This window comes from Bos grunniens, chromosome 18 (genome assembly GCF_055505025.1).
Source record: "Bos grunniens cultivar Pamir isolate PY7600 chromosome 18, Bosgru_T2T1.0, whole genome shotgun sequence".
Lineage (NCBI taxonomy): Eukaryota > Metazoa > Chordata > Mammalia > Artiodactyla > Bovidae > Bos > Bos grunniens.
In genome coordinates, this window is record NC_141182.1 from 63,927,902 (window position 1) to 63,950,335 (window position 22,434).

At 52.2% G+C, this 22,434-nt stretch overlaps 1 protein-coding gene across 2 annotated transcripts; it reads left to right on the top strand.

Moving 5' to 3' along the window:
- The first annotated feature begins 1,740 nt into the window (after positions 1-1,740).
- On the top strand, positions 1,741-19,326 carry NLRP5 (NLR family pyrin domain containing 5). 2 transcript variants are annotated; one of them, XM_086354712.1, is made up of 13 exons: positions 2,760-2,777; positions 2,894-2,951; positions 4,243-4,598; positions 6,915-6,992; positions 7,904-9,512; positions 11,251-11,418; positions 12,621-12,788; positions 14,174-14,344; positions 14,735-14,905; positions 16,006-16,176; positions 16,351-16,518; positions 18,255-18,425; positions 18,945-19,326. In XM_086354712.1, exons 3-13 carry the CDS (start codon positions 4,310-4,312, stop codon positions 19,075-19,077), a joined length of 3,297 nt encoding a protein of 1,098 aa, XP_086210838.1. In that variant the 5' UTR covers positions 2,760-2,777; positions 2,894-2,951; positions 4,243-4,309; the 3' UTR covers positions 19,078-19,326. The 2 variants fall into 2 exon arrangements, with proteins under 2 accessions (XP_086210837.1, XP_086210838.1); XM_086354711.1 differs by lacking the exon at positions 2,894-2,951 and having other exon boundaries at positions 1,741-2,777.
- Positions 19,327-22,434: the final 3,108 nt, after the last annotated feature.

The window sequence follows — 22,434 nt, forward strand, 5'->3', positions numbered from 1 at the left end:
TCAGAAAAACATGGTGTACTAATGCATATACCCCGATGCTGGGAAAGATTGAGGACAGGAGGAGAAGAGGGCAGCAGAGGATGAGAAGGTTGGACGGCATCACTGACTCAATGGTCATGAGTTTGAGTAAACTCTGGGAGTTGGTGATGGACAGGGAGGCCTGGCGTGCTGCAGCCCACGGGGTCGCAAAGAGTCAGACATGACTGAGCGACTGAAGAACAACAACGCATATATATGGAATCTAGAAAAATGGTACAGGTGAGCCTATTTGCAGGGCAGGAATAGATGCAGACAAAGAACAGACTTGTGGACACAGCAGGGGTAGGAGGGGGTGGGAAGAACTGAGAGCTGCATGGACACTTACACCCTTTACCATGAGCACAACGGAGAACCAGTGGGAAGCTGCAGCATGATGCAGGGGTCAGCCGGTGCTGTGACGAAATATAAATGCACATGATTCTATAACATATATACATCAATAAATAAATGTGGGAGAATAGCCAAGTCTTCCACATGGAATTCCAACGTAGCGACTAAACAATGCAACAGCCCGGCCCCATCCTGTCTTAAGTGAAATGAGTGTGGCCTGAGGCTCAGGGATTTTAAACGTTCCTCCAAGTGATTCCAACCTGCAGAGAAATTTGGGAATTACTGGGGTGGGACACATCACTACTGTGGTAAAGGTTTTGCAATATATGTGCATGAAATGAACACATTATACACCTTAAACCTACGCAGGGTTGATGATTCTCTTAATAAAGCTGGGGAAAAAAAGAAAGAAACACTTTGGGAGACAACCATTCACGTGGAGACTCAAGGCACAAAATAGCTGGTCTTACTATTAACTGAGACGGGCATTTTTTTAATTTGTATTTTTTATACAATTTTCAAAGGTCCCACTTAATTTACAGTTATTACAAAACACTGGCTATAAATTCCCTGTGCTGTGCACAACATCCCTGTAACCCACCGTCTGATATCCCCCCACCCCTGAATTGACCCCTCTGCACCTGCTGCTGGTAACCAGTGCCTTATTCTCCATGTGTGTCTGCCTCTCTTTTGTGACACTGATTAGTTTGTTGCCTCTTTGGATTCCAGACATCAGTGGTGAAATACAGTGTTTGTCTCTCTCTGTCTGACTTATTTCACTTTAGTACGTGTGATGCTTAGTGGCTCAGTCATATCTGACTCTGTGACTCAATGGACTGGAGCCCGCCAGGCTCCTCTGCCCATGGGATTCTCCAGGCAAGAATACTGAAGGGGGTTGCCATGCCCTCCTCCAGGGGATCTTCCCGACCCAGGGATTAAACCCAGGTCTCCCACATTGCAGGTGGATTCTTTACTGTCTGAGCCACCAGGGAAGCCCAAGAATACCAGAGTGGGTAGCCTATCCCTTCTCCAGAGGAACTTCCTGACCCAGGAATTGAACCAGGGTCTCCAGGATTGCAGGCAGATCCTTTACCAGCTGAGCTACCAGGGAAGCCCTCACTTCAGCATACTACCCTCCAGTTCTAACCATGTTGCTGCACATGGCAAATTTTGCTCTTTTTTCTGCCTGAGTAATTCTCCATTGTATAAACGCACCACATCTTTATCCACGCGTCTGTTGGTGGACACGGAGGTTGTTTGCATACCTGGGCTATTGCAGATGCTGCCGCTATGACCATAGAGGTGCAGGTATCTTTCCAAATGAGAGCTTCTATGGTTATCCAGATATATACCCAAGAGTGGACCTGTTGGGTCATATGGTAGTTTTATTTGTATGTACTTCTTCTTTTTTTCTCTTGCTCATTTTTTAAATTATGAAAGTATGATAACATATTTACAGGAGACTGGGGAAAAATAGAACAGAGTTACATATAGTTCCACTATACATTACAATTATGTTTAGGTAGATACATTAATATTTTTGAAGTTTCAATGTCAAAGGAGTTTTTAGAGAAACCTCCATAATGCTTGCCACAGTGACTGCACCAATTTACATTCAAATTACATCAAATTACATTCCTAGCCAACATTTCTTATTTGTGTTCTTTTTGATGACAGCTATTGTGACAGGTGTCGGGTGAGATCTCACTGTGGTTTTGATTTGCATCTCCTTTATTAGCGATGTTGAACACAGGTGCACTTTAGAACACTGGAGAAGAATTGTTTGATAACAAGCAGGTGCATATACCACGGGGCTTCCCAAGTGGTGCTAGTGGTAAAGAACCCGCCTGCAAATGCAGGAAACGCTGGAGACGTGGGTTTGATCCTTGGGTTGGGAGGATCCCCTGGGGGAGGGCCTAGCAACCCACTCCAGAGTTCTTGCCTGGAGAATCCCATGGACAGAGGAGCCTTGCAGGCTACAGTCTATGGGGTCGCAAAGAGTGAGACACGACTGAGGGACAGAGCACGTAAATACTATGAATTCACAGGAATCCAGATAAGAGGGTGTTACGGAGAAAGTCAACTGAACAAGCAACAGCAGCATCCTTAGAGAGTGGTCAGCAAATGCCAGCCCACACACATACACCCACACCCCGTTGCTCTGGGCCAGCCAGGTGAGGGCTGTACTGACCCGCGGGTCTTCAGCACAGGTGAACTAAGGCCGACAGAGCATCCTCACCTGACAGGTGGGAAGGGGCGGGGCAAGCAGGTGCAGAGAGCCGCTGCTCCCCGTCTACCCTGGGTATGCCCACGCGGAGCGTAGCAGCCAATAGACGGCAAGAACGTCACCACACGGATCCCCCCAAAGGCCCGTCATCACCGCTTGCCGGTGGGATCCCGTCCTAGAGGTGAGGAGTCAGGGTGGTGGGCGTTTCCTCCTGCCTTCTCCCTGGGATCTTTCTCTCCCTGTTTTTCTCCCTTCCTGGTTGGAACCTACTCGCTGAGCCCTATTCTCTGCTCCCAGTCTCTCCAGTTAGACTCGTCAGAGCCCAGGGACCAAAGAAACCCTCAGAGAGAAGGAGGTATGTCCCATTGCTCTGCTTTGATGAAAAAGTCCACCCACAAAACACATCTGTTTGGCATATTTGGGTACATCTCTCAGCTCTTCCCAACCTCTAGGTCTGAAGTTGTTGTTTAGCCACTGAGTTTTATCTGACTCTTTGCAAACCCTATGGACTGTAGCCCACCAGGCTTCTCTGTCCATGGGATTCTCCAGACAAGACTACTGCAGTGGGTTGAGTTTCCTCTTCCAGGGGATCTTCCTGACCCAGAGATCGAACCTGGGTCTCCTGCATTGGCAGGCGGATTCTTTACCACTGCGCCACCTGGCAAGCCCCTTGGTCTAAAGTAGAGGATGAACTTGGGGTGCTCTGACTTGAACGTCAGGACCAACTGATGTGTGTCTGTGTCTTAAAGGGGTCTGGGGGTGTTACTCACCGTGGCTTACAGTCATCAAAGCGCTCTGCGACACCCTACAGTCCTGAGGGTGCTCTTTGTCACGGGAGGAAACCGAGTTACTGAGGGAAACGCCTTTGCCTGGGGCACCAAGACTCGATATTCAAACGGGGTCTGATTTCAGGCCCTGTAATCCTAACAGCTTCTGTAGGATCACTCAAGACCCCCGTGCAGCAAATGAACTTATCTACAAAACGAACACACAGACGTAGAAAACAGTTTTCTCCAGTTGCTGCCTGAGGGCTCTGAGTGGAAGCTAGTCTCTCGCTGCAGAGCAGGGGCTCAGGGCACTCAAGCGTCAGGAGCTGAGGCTCCCGGGCCCTGGAGCTCTGCTGCATGGGCTCAGCTGCCCTCGGCATGGGGGACCCTCCTGGGATCAAACCCGTGTCCCCGGCATTGGCGGGAAGACTCTTAGCCACTGTATTCCCAGGGAAGTCCTCAGAATACCTTTATACCAAAAGTCTTTACTGTGTGTGTGTGTAACTGGATGTTACGTTAACAAGTGCAACCGGAAAGAACTCATCTGAAAACCCTGTGACTGATTTTCAGTAAGTGACGGTAACCTATTGGCCAATTCCATTAAGCCTAGCCTGTTAGCCAGGACCACTCACTGGCAAGTGTTTTCAATCTTCCTCTATGACCTACCCCAGGGCTCAGCAGGTAAGGAATCTGCCTGCAATGCAGGAGACCTGGGTTCGATCTCTGGGTCGGAAAGATGCCCTGGAGGAGGGCATGGCAACCCACTCCAGTATTCTTGCCTGGAGAATCCCATGCACAGAGAAGCCTAGTGGTCTACAGTCCTTGGGGTCGCAAAGAGTCAGACACCACTGAGCAACTAACTCTTCACTCTTCTAACAGGTCCCATTGGCTTCGTTTACCAAAGACTACTTTTCCATTCCACCTGAGCTCTCAACCTTGCATCAAGATGAGAGAAGCCAAAATAGCCCCCTTCTCCAATTACGGACTGCAGTGGTGTTTCGAGCAGCTGGGCAAAGAGGAGTTCCAGACATTTAAGGCCCTCCTGAAGGAGCATGCGTCAGAATCAGCAGCGTGCTCCTTCCCGCTGGTCCAGGTGGACAGGGCTGATGCGGAGTCCCTCGCCTCCCTCCTGCATGAGCATTGCAGAGCATCTCTCGCCTGGAAGACATCCACTGACATCTTTGAAAAGATGAGCCTGTCGGCACTGTCTGAGATGGCAAGGGACGAGATGAAAAGTGAGATTGGGGCAGATCTCGGGGGTAGGGGAAACAGGGGGTGACCTCAAGTTCCCAGGGGATAGGGAAGGTACCGTTGGGGGTGGGAGGGTGTCCATCTCTACAGCGGGACTCTGAACTAGGAGAACTCACTCACTCACTGCTCAACCTGCCTCGCTGGAAATCCAAGTCATCTCCAGCCCGTGAAACAGTGAAGGAGAAGACAGGTCTGCCTGGTGGGCTGAAGGTAGCAGACGGCACGTGGAGTCAAAAGTGCCACGCCAGAGCTCTGGTGGCCCCACATGTGTGACTTCTGGCAAAGTCTCTCCTCCTCTACATCCGGGGGACCGTATTTGTGCTGCGTCTACGTGCTGTTGCCAAGGTCCAATAAGATAGTGAATCTTCATCTTGTTTCTCCTCATTAATTTTCTGTCCGGAAGATCTGTCCTCCGGTGAGAGTGGGGTCCTAAAGCCCCCCACTACTCTCTTGTCGCCGTCAATTCCCCTTTAACAGCGGCCAGCATCGGCCTCGCGCACTGAGGTGCTGCTTTGTTGGGTGCGTGTATCTTTGTAATTGTTACATCATCTTCTTGGATAGATCCCTCAGTCATTATGTAGTGGCCTTCCTTGTCTCTTGTGAATGTGCTTGGTCCTGTCTGACTCTTTGCAACCCCATGGACTTGTAGCCTGCCAGGTTCCTCTGTCCATCTTCCTGGAATTTTCCACCGTTTCCTCCTCCAGGGGCTCTTCCTGACCCAGGGATCAAAGCCAAGTCTCTCATGTCTCCTGCATTGGCAGGTGGATTCTTTACCACTAGCGCCACCTGGGAAGTGCCTTCAGTTCAGTTTAGTCGCTCAGTTGTGTCCGACTCTTTGCGACCCCATGAATCGCAGCACGCCAGGCCTCCCTGTCCATCACCATCTCCTTATTTTTAAAGACCATTTTATCTAATATGAGTATTGCTACTCCTGCTTCTTTTGACTTCCGTTTGCATGGAATATCTTTTTCCAGCCCTTCACTTTCAGTCTGTGTGTGTCCCTAGGTCTGAGGCATTTGGGTTTGTTTGTTTTTAAGAACAGTAACAGCTGTAGAACGGGTGTCTCACTTATTTCTTGCCTTAGATTTAGAGACTATGGTTCAAGGAACTTCTCTAAGGATTGCCCTCCCTCAGAATGTTGGTACGCATATTCTAGCAATGTACTTACATCAAGTTCTGTGGTTATCTTAAGGTATTTCAAAGAAAGGTAGTAGGAAAAAAATAATAGCTCTCCTTTATCAGGAGGAATTCTCTCCTTCAACTGTGGACAAAAACTTAGAGTCCCAAGTGTGAGCAGCCAGATTGGCTCTAAAGACTTACAGGTATTACACACCCAGATGTTGCTCATCTGTTGTGTCCATAAAGAGCTTGAACAGAAGCTCTTCCTTCTGAGAATCAAAAAAAAATCCCTGGATGGAAAACATGTTACTGTTATTCATAGGAAATTGTTGTTGTTGTTCAGCTGCTCAGTCATGTCTGAGTTTGCGACCCCATGGACTGCAGCACGCCAGGCCTCCCTGTCCACCACCAACTCCTGGAGCTTACTCAAACTCATGTCCACTGAGCCAGTGATGCCATCCAACCTTCTCATCCTCTGTCGTCCCCTTCTCCTCCTGCCTTCAATCTTTCCCAGCATCAGGGTCTTTTCCAGTGAGTCAGCTCTTTGCATCAGGTGGCCAAAGTATTGGAGCTTCAGCATTAGTCATTCTAATGACTAGTCAGGGTTGATTTCCTTTACGATTGACTGGTTGGATCTCCTTGCAGTCCAAGGGCCTCTCGAGTATCTTCTCCAACACCACAGTTCAAAAGCATCAATTCTTCAGCACTCAGATCTGTTTATAGTCCAGATCTCCCATCCATACATGACTACTGGAAAAACCATAGCTCTGACTGTAAGGACCTTAGCCAGCAAAGTGAAATCTCTGCTTTTTAATACACTGTCTAGGTTTGCCATAGCTTTCCTTCCAAGGAGCAAGGGTCTTGTAATTTCATGGCTGCAGTCACTGTCTGCAGTGATTTTGGAGCCCAGGATAATAAAATCTGTAGGAAATGAAGGTTATAAAATCAAAATAAGAGTGGATGTTTAGTGATCAGTACCCCCAGCCGAGCCACCGTGTTGAGACTGTCACGGGCCCTGCGTCTCCATTTTCCTCGCTGCAGATGAATTGGGGAATAAACTGTGAGATGCTGAGACGAGTGTGGGTTCCCTTCAGTATTTTGGGCTGGAGATGTTTTCATCCCTGATGAGGGTAGCTGCCATGACGTTATTGAGACACCGTCTCAACTGTTCTTGATTGCAGAGTATCTACTGGCTGAAATATCAGAAGATTCTGCACCAACAAAGACTGACCAAGGTCCAAGCATGAAAGAAGTGCCAGGTTAGTTGGGGATCTCGGGGAGGGACGAAGTGGTGGAAACATGGATGTGTGTGAATTATGCTGCTCTTAACATTTATATACAAGAATGTGATCATGGGAAAAAAATTTTTTTTGATATGGATCATTTTTAAAGTCTGTATTGAACTTGTTGCAATATTGTTTCTGTTTTATATTTTTGTTTTTGTTGGCCCTGAGGCATGTGAGATTTTAGGCCCTTGACCAGGGGTCAAACCCACAACCCCTGAATTAGAAGGTGAAGTCTTGACCACTGCACCACCTTGGAAGTCCTGGTGGTGATATCTAAGATATTAGTGGGGCTTCCCAGGTGGCTCAGTAGTAAAGAATCTACCTGGCAATGCAGGAAACCCAGGTTTGATCCCGGGATCAGGAAGATGCCCTGGAGGAGGAAATGGCAACAGGGACTGTAGCCTGCCAGGGTCCTCAGTCCATGGGGATTCTCTAGGCAAGAATACTGGAGTGGGGTGTCATTTCCTCCCCCAGGGGATCTTCCCCACCCAGCGATTGAACCCTCATCTCCAGCGTCTTCTGCATTGTAGGCAGATTCTTTACCACAAAGATACAGAGGCAAGCAGCAAAGTCTCTGGCACCGCCCATGGTGGGGAGACAAACTTGTAAAGCGTCAGGTGTGACGTGAGGGAAAGAGAGGTCCAGTTAAAGGGACACAGCTCTATTTCCCAGGACATCCATCCGCTCTGAGGCAGTGATCTTAGGGACAGAGATCCTTATACGCACATTGCTAGGAAGAAAGGAAAGCGCCCCAGAGGCAGGCTGGCTGTCTTCGCAGCGACTAAGTCTGTGGTCTTTGTTTTGCGTCTTTGCTTGTTTCTCGCTAAAACTGTGACTCTCTCCACACCCAGTCCCATTCTTCCCCTCTCTTCCGTCCCATGCAGGCCCCAGAGAGGACCCACAGGACTCGCGGGACTACAGGATCCACGTGATGACGACATTCTCCACCAGGCTGGACACACCCCAGCGCTTTGAAGAATTTGCCTTCGAGTGTCCGGACGCGCATGCGCTATCGGGGGCGTTTAACCCAGACCCCTCGGGGGGCTTCCGGCCTCTCACGGTAGTTCTGCACGGACCCCCGGGGGTTGGTAAGTCCTCGCTAGCCCGGAGGCTCTTGCTGTTCTGGGCGCAAGGCGACCTCTACAAGGGCTTGTTCTCCTACGTCTTCCTTCTCCGTGCCAGAGACCTCCAGGGGTCCAGGGAGACCAGCTTTGCGGAGCTCATCTCCAGGGAGTGGCCGGACGCCCCGGTCCCGGTGGAGAAGGTCCTGTCCCAGCCCGAAAGGCTCTTGATTGTGTTGGATGGACTCGAAGAGCTGGAGCTCACCTTCAGAGACCAGGACTCCAGCCTCCTGGCCGACTGGGCGGAGAGGCAGCCCGCAGCCGTCCTGGCGCACAGCCTGCTGAAGAAAGTCCTGCTCCCCGAGTGCGCCCTCCTCCTCACCGTCCAGGACGCGGGATTGCAGAGGCTCCAAGCCCTGCTCCGGTCTCCCCGTTACCTATGGGTCGGGGGCCTCTCAGTGGAAAACAGGATGCAGTTGCTCCTCGGCGGCGGAAAGCACTGCCGTCGTAAGACATGCGCCTGGCACGCGGGGGCCGACCACCAGGAGGTGCTTGACAAGTGTCAGGTGCCCGTGGTGTGCGCCCTGGTCCGTGAGGCCCTCGAGCTGCAGGGGGAGCCGGGGAAAGGCCTTCCCGTCCCCGGCCACACCCTCACGGGCTTGTACGCCACCTTCGTGTTCCAGCGGCTGGCTCCCAAAGATGCAGGCTGGCGCGCGCTGAGCGGGGAGGAACGCGGTGCCCTGAAGGGCTTGTGCCGGCTGGCAGCGGACGGCGTGTGGAACGCGAAGTTCGTGTTTGACGGCGACGACCTGGGCGTCCACGGGCTGCAGGGGCCCGAGCTCTCCGCCCTGCAGCAGGCGAGCATCCTTCTCCCTGACAGCCACTGCGGAAGGGGCCACGCATTCTCCCACCTCAGCCTCCAGGAGTTCTTTGCAGCCTTGTTCTATGTCCTGCGAGGCGTCGAGGGAGACGGGGAGGGCTACCCGCTGTTCCCCCAGAGCACAAAGAGTCTGACGGAGCTCAGGCATATTGACCTCAACGTTCAGCTGGTCCAGATGAAGAGATTCCTATTTGGCCTTGTGAGCAAGGAGGTGATGCGGGCCCTGGAAACCCTCCTAGGCTGTCCCGTCGCCCCCGTGGCTAAGCAGCAACTTCTGCACTGGATCTGCCTGCTGGGTCAGCACCCTGCTGCCGCCGCCTCCCCAGACTTGCTCGAGGCCTTCTACTGCCTTTTCGAGACACAGGACGACGAGTTTGTTCGCTTGGCCTTGAACGGCTTCCAAGAAGTGTGGCTGCAGTTGAACCGGCCAATGGACTTAACGGTGTCTTCCTTCTGTCTCCGGCGTTGCCAGCATTTACGGAAAGTTCGACTGGATGTCAGAGGGACCCCAAAGGATGAATTTGCTGAGGCATGGTCCGGGGCTCCCCAAGGGTGAGTGCCCCACCTCTGCTGTTCCCGTTCTTGTGTTTCTTTCCAACACAAGAGAGGTATAACTGAGCAAAATTGCACGTATGTAAGGTGTATGACTTGGTGTTTTGATGTACCTGAAATGATCACCGTCAGGCTAGTCAGCACACCCATCGCCTCATATAGGTACCATTTTCTTTGTGTGTGAAAACACCTAAAGACTATCCCCCTGGGTGTGCATCATTGTGTTAACACATTAGAGCTCCAGAATGCACTCATCCTGATAGCTGCAACTTTGTACCCTTTGGCCAACATCTCCCAGTTCCCCACCCCAAGGCCAGGCAACCACCGCTCCACACCCGGCTTCCGTGAATTTGACTGCTTTAGAATCTAAGTGAGACCGGACACGTCTCTCTGTGACTGGCTTATTTCACTTGGCACAGTGTCCTCTAGCTGACCGCTGTTCTGGCCAATGGCAGTGCTTCCTTCTTTTTCAAGGCTGGATAATATTCCATTGTATGTGTGTACACCACATTTTCTCTTTGTATGTATTTATTTGTAGTTGGAGGCTAATTGCTTCATAGTGTTGTGTTGGTCTCTGCCACACATCCACGTGAATCAGCCACAGGTATACATGTGTCCCCCGCTCTTGAACCTCCCTCCCTGCCACCCCATCCCAGCACTCTAGGTCATCACAGCACCGAGCTGAGCTCCCTGTGTCATATGGCAATTTCCCTCAGCTGTCTGTTTAACATATGATAATGTACCTGTCTCAAGGCTACTCTCTCGATTGATCCCAGCCTCTCCGTCCCCCGCTGTGTCCACAAGTCGGTTCTCTAGGTCTGTCTCTCTTCCTGCCCTGCAAGTAGATGCGTCAGTACCATCTTTCTAGATTCCATATATATGTGTTAATATGCAAAATTTATTCGTGTCTTTCTGACTTACTTCACTCTGTATATAATAGGCTCTAGGTTTATCTATGTCATTAGAACTGACTCAGTTTCTTTCCTTTTTGTGGCTGAGTATATCCCACTGAGTATATATGTAACACAACTTCTTCATCCACTCCGCTATCGGTGGACATCTAGGTTGCTCCCATGTCCTGGCTGTTGTAAACAGCGCTGCAGTGGACACTGGGGCACACACACCACAGTTTCTTTATCCACTGATGGACACTTAGGTTGTTTCTGTATCTTGACTGTTGTGAATAATGTACAAATACCTCTCTGGGACCCTGGTTCCAATTCTCTTGGACACATCCCCAAAAGTGGGATTTCTGGATCATATGGTAGAGGATGAGATGGCTGGATGGCATCACCGACTCAGTGGACATGAACTTGGGCAAACTCTGGGAAGTAGTTCAGGACAGGGAAGGCTGGCGTGCTCCAGTCCATGGAGTCACAAAGAGTCGGACATGACTTGGCGACTGAGCAACAGCAAATGGTAGTTCTATTTTTAGTTTTGGGGGGGACATTCCATACCGTTTTCCATAGTGACTACACTTTGACGTTCAAGAGGGAGCTAGAATTCAAGCACAAATCTTACTTAGAGCTGGCGGTATGCCCTGTGGGTACAGAAGTGTTCTGGAAGCAGTTTGGTTCTGACAACACTCCTCCAGACCATGAGATCAGATCCACTCAGAGCCTCTGAGACCCTCCCCCATCCTAACAGCCTGACTTCTCTCCTCGGGCGTGGATGGGGCAGTTGCTCATGTCAGAATCCATCCTGTGTGAACAAATGTTTGTTTCCTTCTCCACAATAGGCTGAAGATCAAGACCCTTGATGAGCACTGGGAAGACCTCTGCTCCGTGCTCAGCACGCACCCAAACCTACGACAGCTCGACCTGAGTGGCAGCATCTTGAGCAAGGAGGCCATGAAAACCCTGTGTGTCAAGCTGCGGCAGCCAGCCTGTAAAATACAGAATCTGATGTGAGGCTTCCCAGACCCCGTACATCCCTTTGTGTGGCTGTGTCATGGCTCTCCTCTCCTACCTACTGATCTATAGAGTGTATTTGCAGGGAATAAGGGCTGTGGAAGGTGTAGCAACCAAGTTCCCAAAAGTATAGGTGGGGAATGACTAAGGATCTTGTGAAGGGATTACTAAGGTGGGTTCATTTACTCAGGGTTTTGAAAGATGAATAGGAGTTGCTTAGTTGGAGCAGGAAGTGAGGAAGGTTCATTTCAGTACTGTATTCATTGATACCATAAATTTACATTGTCTGTCTGATGAATCATGTGTCAGTACCTCATCAATGTTATATACAAAACACTTTAGATGTCATATGTATAACTACATATGTGTCTATACATATGTGTAACACTGGACATCAAAAATGAAAATACAATGTAAAAAATCATACATGTATTTATACATATAATGATTCACACATTGATAATGAAGAAGCATCAGTAAGGTTGCTTTATGGATTCCTGGGTAGGAAAGATCCCCTGGAGAAGGAAATGGCAACCCACTCCAGTATTCTTGCCTGGAGAATCCCATGCACAGAGGAGCCTGGCGGGCTACAGTCCATAGAGTCACAAAGAGTCAGACACAACTTTGCGACTAAGCCGCAACAACAACGCGGTAGCCCTGCCTGGACACTGATGAATGAATCATTACAAACTTTTACGGCATCCACATTACGGTCATAATCATAATACAATATTATATTGTACATAATACAATAAACATAATACAACATTGCTATATTTAAGAAAAACACTTACCTTTAATGATTGGCTGACAGGCTGTTTCTCTGGTTATAAGAGAGAAGAGCATTCTGTACACTAATGTAATTCTTTGAAAGCAAAGTTCTAAAATAGTAAGAAAACAAACACATCATTGATTTTATGCTGAATACCACTCACCTCATTCCTGTGTAGGGATAGGCGGTCCACATCAATGCCAGTTTTGCATACGATGGTCTACATGTGTGTTTTTATATTTATTGAAAAAAACCCCACATACACGAGAACTCGTATAGTTTAAACCCGTGTTGTTTGAGGAGCAACTCTAACTGCAAATAATGAAAGATCAGAGTCGAAATGGGAACAGAGTGAGAAGGAAAGATGAGGGTACAACGAAACCTCTCCCGGTGGTCCTAACTCACGTTCCCTTTTCCCGTCTGTAGATTTAAAGGGGCCCGGGTTACCCCTGGTCTCCGTCACCTCTGGATGACTCTGATTATCAACCGGAACATCACGCGCCTGGACCTGACGGGCTGCCGCCTGAGAGAGGAGGGCGTGCAGACGGCGTGCGAGGCCCTCAGGCACCCACAGTGTGCGCTGGAGTCTCTGAGGCGAGTCGCGCTGGGGATGCTTTCTGCTGCTTGGATTTCAGGGCGTCACTGCTTTTACTCTTTATTTTGAAATAAGCTTTCGTAGAAAGCTGCCGAGGTCGTACAAAGGTTTGGGAGTCTGGGGCTGGTTGGCCAGGATGAGTGCACGGCCGTGTGTATGTAATAAACGCCGCCAAACCGGACACCGAGAGAGGGCGCAGATGGTGTCACGCGTACGTCACAATAAACGTAACTTCCGGGGCCTCCCCCGGTGGTGCCGCAGCTAAGACTGTGTGCTCGCAATGCAGGGCGCCCAGGTTCGATCCCTGGCCAGGGAACGAGACGCCGAGAGCCGCCACTAAAAACCCAGTGTGCCTGCAGCACACGGAACTCTGCTCAGGGTTCTGCGGCAGCCTGGACAGGAGCGGGGTTTGGGGCAGAGTCGGACTGACTGAGCCACACACACACACACCCCCCCCACACACACCCACGCAGGCCCACACACACCCCACACCCACACACACCCACACACACCCACCCACGCAGGCCCACACACACCCCACACCCACGCAGGCCCCCACACACCCCACACCCACACACACACACCCACGCAGGCCCACACACACCCCACACCCACGCAGGCCCACACACACCCCACACCCACACACACCCACACACAGACACACCCCATTTGGTGATACAGGCGTGTGCAGTTAGTGTAGTCATTCACCATTCCAGGGACATCTCAGTCGCTGCCAGTTTGTGATTTCCTGGGGGTGTGTTTTGCCATTTAGATTCTCTGGGACTAAAAACCAGGACTACTCGGTGCTTTGGCTGTATTTTGAGAGAGAGAAACATGAGGTCTGTTCAGCTTTATTGACTAACATACCTCAATCCTGTATTATAAACATCAAAATTGCTGAAAGAATACATTTTAATGATTTCCTACCAAAAAAAAAAAATGATACTGTGTGACGTGATAGAGATGATAGCTAATGCTACTGTGGCAGTCATACCGCAATATATCAATGTATCAAGTCAGCAGGCTGACACCTGAACTTACATAACGTTATAGGTCAGGTAAACGTACAAAACGTCGGCTGGTGGTCATTGCTATGAATAAAGTAATACGGGGACGAGAAGACGGGGCAGAGGAGGGCGGGCAGGCGTGGTTGGGAAGGTGGTGAGACTGACTTACTCAGACAAGGTGGCATCCCAGAGGGTGAACGGAAAACTGAACCACAAAAAGATCTGAGACTGCGAACAGGCACAGCAAATGCTGGGACCCTCAGGTCAGAGCAGAGAACGCCCAGGAGCCAGCCAAAGGGACAGGGCGGCTGATGGGGGCAAGGTGGGCTGCTGCTGGGGAGAGCTGAGGACGTGCTCCACGTTGCCTGTCTCTGCAGGTTGGATCGCTGTGGATTAACCCCAGCCTCTTGTCGGGAGATCTCCCAAGTGCTTGCTACGTCCGGCAGCCTGAAATCCCTCAGCCTCACGGGAAATAAGGTGGCGGACCAGGGCGTGAAGTCTCTCTGTGACGCCTTGAAGGTCACACCCTGCACCCTGCAGAAGCTAATGTGAGCGATACTCCTGTTCACGAGTCCTATCTTCCCTTGTGATCGTCCCTGTCACAGCGGGTGGAGGAAAGGGAGGGGAACTGGCTGATGCATAAGCTGAGGGTTAGAACAGGGAGGGAGGGCCTCCTGCAGGGAGCCCTTTGTGGAAGTTTATTTCTGTTTAGTCGCTAAGTCCTGTCTGACTCTTTTGTGACCCCATAGATGGTAGCCTGCCAGGCTCCTCTGTCCATGGAATTCTCCAGGGAAGGATACTGGAGGGGGTTGCCGTGCCCTCCTCCAGGAGATCCTCCTGACCCAGGGATGGAACCCGCGTCTGCGGTGTCTCCTGCGCTGGCAGGCGGGTTCTTCACCGAGTGAGCTGTCATCTCCATTCTGGCCTCTCTCCTTCAGCCTGGGGAGCTGCGGACTCACAGCCGCCACCTGCCAAGACCTGGCCTCTGCTCTCATCAAGAACCAGGGCTTGACACACCTGTCCCTGTCGGGCGATGAACTGGGGAGCAAAGGGATGAGCCTGCTGTGTCGGGCCGTGAAGCTCTCCAGCTGTGGTCTGCAGAAGCTGGCGTGAGTCCACCCCGTGGCCCCCAGAGCATCTGTAGCTCTATTACAGCGAGTGCAGAGCAGTGGGGAAATGGTCAGGACGCGGGGACCTCGGAAGTGCCGTGTCCTGCCCTCTCCTGATAGCTTCTACCCTGGAAAATCCCACCTCTGCCTCTGTGTTTCAAGCCGGAAGTCCTCATTCATCCACATACAGCCACGTCTCATTACTCCCGGCAGTCCTGTTCTGTAAATTTGCCGTGAGTACGGGACAGGTGGACGCAGGATGAGTGACTCTCCAGGGAAAGACTCCCACAGTTCCTGGGCACCTCTGGTCACAGCGTTTTCTTAAAATTTCTTTTATTGAAGTATGGTTGATTTAGCATGTTGTGTTAATTTCTGCTAATTGCACAGGTGACTCAACTCTTTTTCAAAACGCTTTTCCATTGTGGCTCGCCACAGAATGTTGAATGCGCTTCCTGTGCTCTGCAGTAGGACCCTGATGTTTACCCATCCTGTCTGTAGGAGCTCACGTCTGGTGACCCAGACTCCCCATTCTTCCCCTCGCCCGACACCCCTGCCCCTTGGCCACCACCAGTCTGTGAGTCTGTTTCTGTTTAAGAGAAAAGTTCATCTGTGGTGTTATTTTCTCCAACCGATCGATACCTAACCTTGTTTTATGTGTTTCTGTTTACAGACACCTTATGTAATACATATTATTGAATCATTAACATTGAACTCGGGCTTCCCTGGGGGCTCAGTGGTAAAGAATCCGCCTGCCAATGCAGGGGATTCCTCCCTGGGAGGGGAAGATCCCCTGGAGGAGGACATAGCAACCCACTCCAGTATTCTTGCCTGGAGAATCCCATGGACAGAGGAGCCTGGTGGGCTACGGTCTATGCGGTCGCACAAGAGTCGCAAACGACTGAGCGACTTAACAACAAACGTGGAGCTCGCAACCAACAGCACTGTACTCGCGCCCGCAGGAAGCTTGTGGAACACGCCCATTTTCTCTAAGGCGCCTTCCAGCCTCTGTAGCCTCGGGCTGTCCCTGGGGGCCATCTGAAAGGCCGAGGTCACTCTGAGGAGCACACCTGAGCTTCCTCTTCTCTGTGTGTGCCCCGCAGACTAAACGCATGCAGCCTGGATGTGGCTGGCTGTGGCTTCCTCGCCTTTGCACTCATGGGCAACAGGCATCTGACGCACCTGAGCCTCAGCATGAACCCCCTGGAAGATCCCGGGATGAACCTTCTGTGCGAGGTCATGATGGAGCCGTCCTGCCCTCTCCGGGACCTGGAGTAAGTTTCCCCGCTTGTCGGAGATCAAGTCTACCACACGGTTTAGCCGGCCGAAAGAGAGGGCACCTCGAGTTAGTTCTAGGGTCCGTCTCCGCGTCCCCGTCTGGCTCTCTCTGTCCCCCACCTCCAGCTCTCCCTCGCTCTCCGTCCCCTCCCACCTCCCGCCTATCGCAGTTTGGTGAACTGCCGCCTCACCGCCTCGTGCTGCAAGAGTCTGTCCAACGTGATCACGAGGAGTCCGCGCCTGAGAAGCCTGGATCTGGCCGCCAACGCCCTGGGTGATGAGGGGATTGCGGCGCTGTGCGAGGGACTGAAGCAGAAGAACACCCTGACGAGACTCGGGTAGGGTCCTGGGACCACCTCCCAGAGGGCTGGGCGCAGGGGGAGGGGAACGCAGACGTGACGCCGCTCCCACAAAGAGCAGGTTCTGTTCACCATCCCATCGAATGGAGCCCAACCTCGGCAGGGGAGCAGACCGAGGCGTGCAGTCCGACTGGACACCTGTATATGCATGAATGAAATACAAATGCTGGAGAACGTGGTCCAGAGGTGGTGAGAACTAAGTAGATAAATGTTTGCTGGACACAGTGCCAAACGGTGGAGGTGCACAGACCTGGCATTGCCCGTCTAGTGAGAAGGATGGGTCAAAAAGCACATGATCAAACGGTGGAGGTATACAGACCTGGCATTGCCCGTCTAGTGAGAAGGATGGGTCAAAAAGCACATGATCAAACGGTGGAGGTATACAGACCCTGGCATTGCCCGTCTAGTGAGAAGGATGGGTCAAAAAGCACATGATCAAACGGTGGAGGTGCACAGACCCTGGCATTGCCCGTCTAGTGAGAAGGATGGGTCAAAAAGCAGATGATGACGCGGGTGGAGCTCAAACTCTCGAAAGCACCAGAATCACCCCGGAGGCTTCTTAGAACACTGCCAGTACATACGGTGGAGTGCTATGCAGCCCTGAAAGGGGAAGGGCTAAAGCCATTTGCAGCAACAGGGATGGGCCTAGAGATGATCACACTGAGTGAAGTAAGTTGGGCAGAGAAGGACAATATCATATGATATCACTTAACTGTGGGATCTCAAGAAATGACACAAATGAACTTACTTATGAAACAGAAACAGACTCACGACATAGATAGAAAACAAACTGATGGTTACCAAGGGGGAAGAGGGTGGTGTGAGAGGGATAAACTAGGAGGTTGGAACTAACATACACAAAATACTGTGTATGAAAATAATCAACGAGGACCTACCGTAGAGCACAGGGAACTCTACTCAACATTCTGTAATAACCTACGTGGGAAAAGAATCTGAAAAATGGTGGATTTATGTGTGGTGTCACCGAATCACTTTGCTGCACACCTGAAACCAATACACTATAAATCAACTACACTCTCATAAAGTTTTTAACAAAGAAGACTGCTCCACTGGCAACCACTGGTTTGTTCTCAGTATCTGTGACTCTATTCCCACTTTCTTCATTCATTTCACTTTTTAGATTCCACATTTAAGTGAAAACATGCAGCGTTTGTCTTTCTCTAGCTTCCTTTACCGCGCATAACACCCTCCAGGTCCGGCCATCTTGTTGCAAATGGCAAGGTTTTTGTTCTTTTTCATGGCTGAATAGTATTCCACTGTACTGTTAAAATTGCAGTAGGGCGGTTCCCTAGGGGTTCAGCGGTTCGGACTCTGCACTTCCAATGCAGGGCCATGGGCTCGATCTCTGGTTGGAGAACTAAGATCCCGCATGCCACATGGCACAGCCAAATAACGATGATAATAAGAGATATCTCCTTAAAATAAAATTTTTAAAAATGTTGTACAGGCAAGAATAGCAGAGTGGGTTACCATTCCCTTCTCCAGGGGATCTTCGCAACCCAGGGATCAAACCAGGGTCTCCTGCATTAGCAAGTGGGTTCTTTACCATCTGAGCACACCAGGGGAGCCCAAATAATGATAATAAATAAAAGAGACAGCTATCTAAAATAAGAAAGACTGTAGTGGAAGTCAAATACAGGTTGGAGGGAGGCTCCCAGATGGCGGGGTCTTTCTTGGCTGTGCTGACCCTGCAGGCTGGAGGCGTGTGGACTGACCTCTGAAGGCTGCAAGGCCCTGTCTGCCGCCCTCACCTGCAGCCGCCACCTGGCCAGCCTGAACCTGATGCGCAACGACCTCGGCCCCAGAGGAATGACGACGCTGTGTTCCGCCTTCATGCATCCCACCTCTAATCTACAGACCATCGGGTGAGCCCCCAGAGATGGCTTCTGAAATGCAAACAGACAAAATGTTTGTATCTTCCAAAAAACCACAAGGAGAATTACTGCAGGATCCAGCCAAACCACTTGTGGTCTTAGTGGTAGTTTGGTCGCTAAGTTGTGTCTGACTCTATTGTGAGCCCCCTTGACTGTAGCCCGCCAGGCTTCTCTGTCCATGGGGATTCTCCAGGCAAGAACACTGGAGTGGGTTGTTATTTCCTTCTCCAGGGGATCTTCCAGACTCAGGGATGGAACTCGGGTCTCCTGTGTTGCAGGCAGATTCTTTACTATCTGAGCTACCTTGGAAGCCCTAAAAGATACAGAATTTGATTTTTTAAAAAGGGTGGGGGGCTGAGTTTTATTCAAGGAGGAAGGCGCTGTCTGTCTGCAACAGCGCAAGAAGAGGTTTCAGACCCTTGGGTGGGGTGTCCGGGAGTCCTGGGGAAGGGAGAGGCATCAGAAGCAAATTCCCAGAGTAAGGAAGCCCCTTTCTGGCCCCCTTCCCAGGCTGTGGAAAGAGCAATACCCGGCCCGAGTAAGAAGGCTGCTGGAGCAGGTGCAGAGACTGAAGCCCCACGTGGTCATCAGTGACGCCTGGTACACGGAGGAGGAGGAGGACGGGCCCTGCTGGAGAATCTGAAGAACCTGAGAACCGCCCCGCCCACCCCCGCTCTGATGCGGGACCCTTCAGGAGACGGATGACGATTCCTGATCCTCACAAAGTCTCACTGGTGGTGGCTCCTGAGTATCCACTTCAGTTCGGTTGTCGGTGTCTGCCTCTGACGACGGCGTGTGCCCTTCACGTCCTGGGACTTCAGTTCTCTGTGAAGCGTCTGTCCTACCTGAACACACAGGGAGGACTGAATAAACACAGCATTTGGAAGAAGCATCCAGTGCCTCCTTGATTGGTGGGGGTGTGACTCCAGAGCAGACGAGGGAGGCCTTGGGTCTTTAAAAAAGTCACAACTCTGTTGATGTTTTTTCAACAAAAAATTTTTAAGTGCATATCTGAATTTCAAAGGAGGATGTGACTATCAGTGAACATCAGAAGTATGAACACAACGTTGAATTTATCGCTTAGTGTAGTAAAGAACTGGTCTGCCAGAGTCTCCTCCTCAAAGCAACCACGAGGTAGGTAATATTTTTCCTGTTTTTACAGAAAAGGAAGCAAAGGCCGATGGATGTTGACATTGGCCTGGTGTCACAAAAAGTCATTTAGTCATCCGGAGAAAACTCTAATTTGAAAAAAAAAAAAACACCTGCAGCCCAATATTCATAGGAGCACTATTTACAATAACCACATGGAGACAATCTAAGTGGCCATGATCGATGAATGGGTAAAGACGGCGCACAGGAAGTACTACTCGGCCGTAAAGAGAGCGAACGCTTGCCGTTTGCAGCAGTGTGGGTGGGCGCAGGATGATCACACTAAGTCAGGAAGAGAAAGCGAATGCCATGTGGCTGTCACTCCACGTGGAATCTAATACTCGACGCACAGCTGTGTGCACATTTACTTCCATATCTGCACCAGGGAAAGGCAGGGCAAGAGGGCAGGGACCCACTCCCGGAGGGGTCCATCCCTGCCGTTCAGTCGCTCAGTCGTGTCCGACTCTGCCACCCCGTGGACTGTAGCTCACCAGGCCCCTCTGTCCATGGGAGTCTCCAGGCAAGAATACGGAGGGGGTTGCCATTTCCTCTGCCAGGGGATTACCACTGAGCACCAGGGAAGCCCTGGAGGGTCCCTTGGCAAATCCAGGGGCATCGCCCTGACCAACCAAGTTCGTCTGGCCATGGTGGGGTGGGGACATCTGTACTGCGTCCTGGATGGCTGTGGGCTCGCCCTTGTCATTTTCTCCAGGTGGATAAAGTCGGGGGGCTGTGTGTGTGTGTGTCTGGTGTGAAGCCATGTCAGCTGGTCCTCTGAGCCACAAGTCCCCGAATGCCTGGCCTGGGGTCGCTGTGTAGAACCTCCCTGTTCACTGGGGGACAAGTAGGTGGGTGGATGAGTCCAGTTCAGTTAATCCCGCGGCCCCAGGAGCAGGCGCCCAGCCCACCTCCCTGCGCTCCCCCTGGTGCCCACGAGGTGGCGGCAGAGCGTCGCCTTTCCCTTTACACGCGCGGGAGCAGGAAGGATGGAGGGGTCCCTGGGGCCAGTGTCTCCCCAGCACCGCCGGCCTCCGGGCAGGATAACCTTTTGGGGGCGGGAGCCCCCCCTGAGCATGGCAGGACGTCAGCAGCATCCCTGGCCTTCCCCCCACTACATGCCAGGTGCACCCACGCACCCCTCCTCCTCTACCCTGGGAATTAGAGATGACCCCAGGGCACAGTCGCCTCAGCTGAGAACTGCCGCTTCACTTGAGACAGAAAACCCTCTCCTGGCCACACGTCCATGCCCCACAGGACGAAAGTGCCCTCCACACAGGCCCGCGTCCTCCAGACATGTTAGGGGGTGGCCACTGCCTGCTCCCCGCGGAGGAGGAGGGCTGTTTCCTAGACCCAAAGGTGCGGCTGCCTGAGTCACAGCCGCCAGAGCTTGGGAGCAGGAGGAGACGGGATAAATAAACCAAGTACGTGCCCCTGCTGGCTCACTGCACGCGCGCTCAGTCATGCCTGTGTGACCCGGTGGACTGCAGCCCACCAGGCTCCTCTGTCCATGGGATTCTCCAGGCAAGAATTCTGGAGTGGGGTGCCATGCCCTGCTCCAGGGGCTCTTCCTCGCATCTCCTGCGTTGGCAGGTGGATTCTTGACCACCGAGCCACCTGGGAAGCCCCTCGAGCTCACTGAATGCCACATTGTGACAAGAAGTGAACTGAGGACTGGAGAAGGCGGGCGGCACCGGCTGGCAGAGCAGTGTGCCTGGCTCCTAAGTCCCGCACTAGGCTCCTCCCGGGACAGGAATCGAGGTCAGTGACCAGAGGAGACCAGGCACTTAGAGACACCCCAGGGGTCCCTGCAAACAGTTGTGACAGGCAAGTTTTTCTTTGCACAGAGGAGGCAGCGGAGGGTCAGAGGGGTTAGTTCACTTGCCCAGGGTCACACAGCCTCTCTCTGTGGCCCAGAATCTGGCCCGGGTGTCAGGTGCTGCCTCTGCCCGCGGAGGTGGGGACAGAACGACTCAACCCAACGCTTACTCCTCCCCAGGGGACAGGGAACACCCCCCCACCCCCAGCAGGCAGCACTCCCCCCCCTCCCCCCCGCCTCCGGAAGCGCCCAAGGTCAGCTCTGGCCGACGGAGAAGGGACCTGCGGGCACCAGGAAACGTCCCCTCAGCCTTTGTTTCCCCGGCCTCGCTGGACAAACAGCAGCTTTCCCCCTCCCTCCCGTACAGAGGTCTGAGACCTCAGAAGAAACGGACCCAGGTCCACCGTTTCCAAGCGAGGCCACGGCCACTTGAGAACAAGGTGTCCTAATGAAGCCTCCTGGGCTACACGTCCCTGCCCACCGGTGGCCGGCCATGACTTTGGCTTCCGAACCAGAGGCCCCAAGGGGCTGTGGCCTGGGGCCTGCTCAGGGACAGCAGAGGCCAGGGGAGACTCAGGCCTGAGAGGACACACACCCCAACCCCTGCTTCCTCCTTCAGCTCCCCCGACTGGTTGGTCAGCTCCACACTCCGCGGAGGTCAGAGGAACCCAGAGGAACCCAGAGGAACCGTTTGGCCAGGCTGGAAACACACCCTGGGGGGACCCTACCTCCCCGGGGTCACCCACTGCAGCCTCCCAAGACCCCATGGTCCCCAGGCCTCCAGCGGAGGGTTCCGGGATGCTGGGGTGGTATCAGGCACCACCCCCACCCGGGCCGACCTGTGGGTCTGGCACGTGGCCCAGCAGCAGAAAGCCACTGCCCACCCTTGTCTTCCCCCGGTCCCGCTGGCTCCTAGGAGGCAGGGGGCGGTGTGTAGGCAGATACCCGCCCACCCACCAGAGTCCAGCTTCTTCCTAGAGGCAGTAATTCTGTCGCTGGGAAGTTGAGACAGGCACTCCTCTACGGTGACCTGTG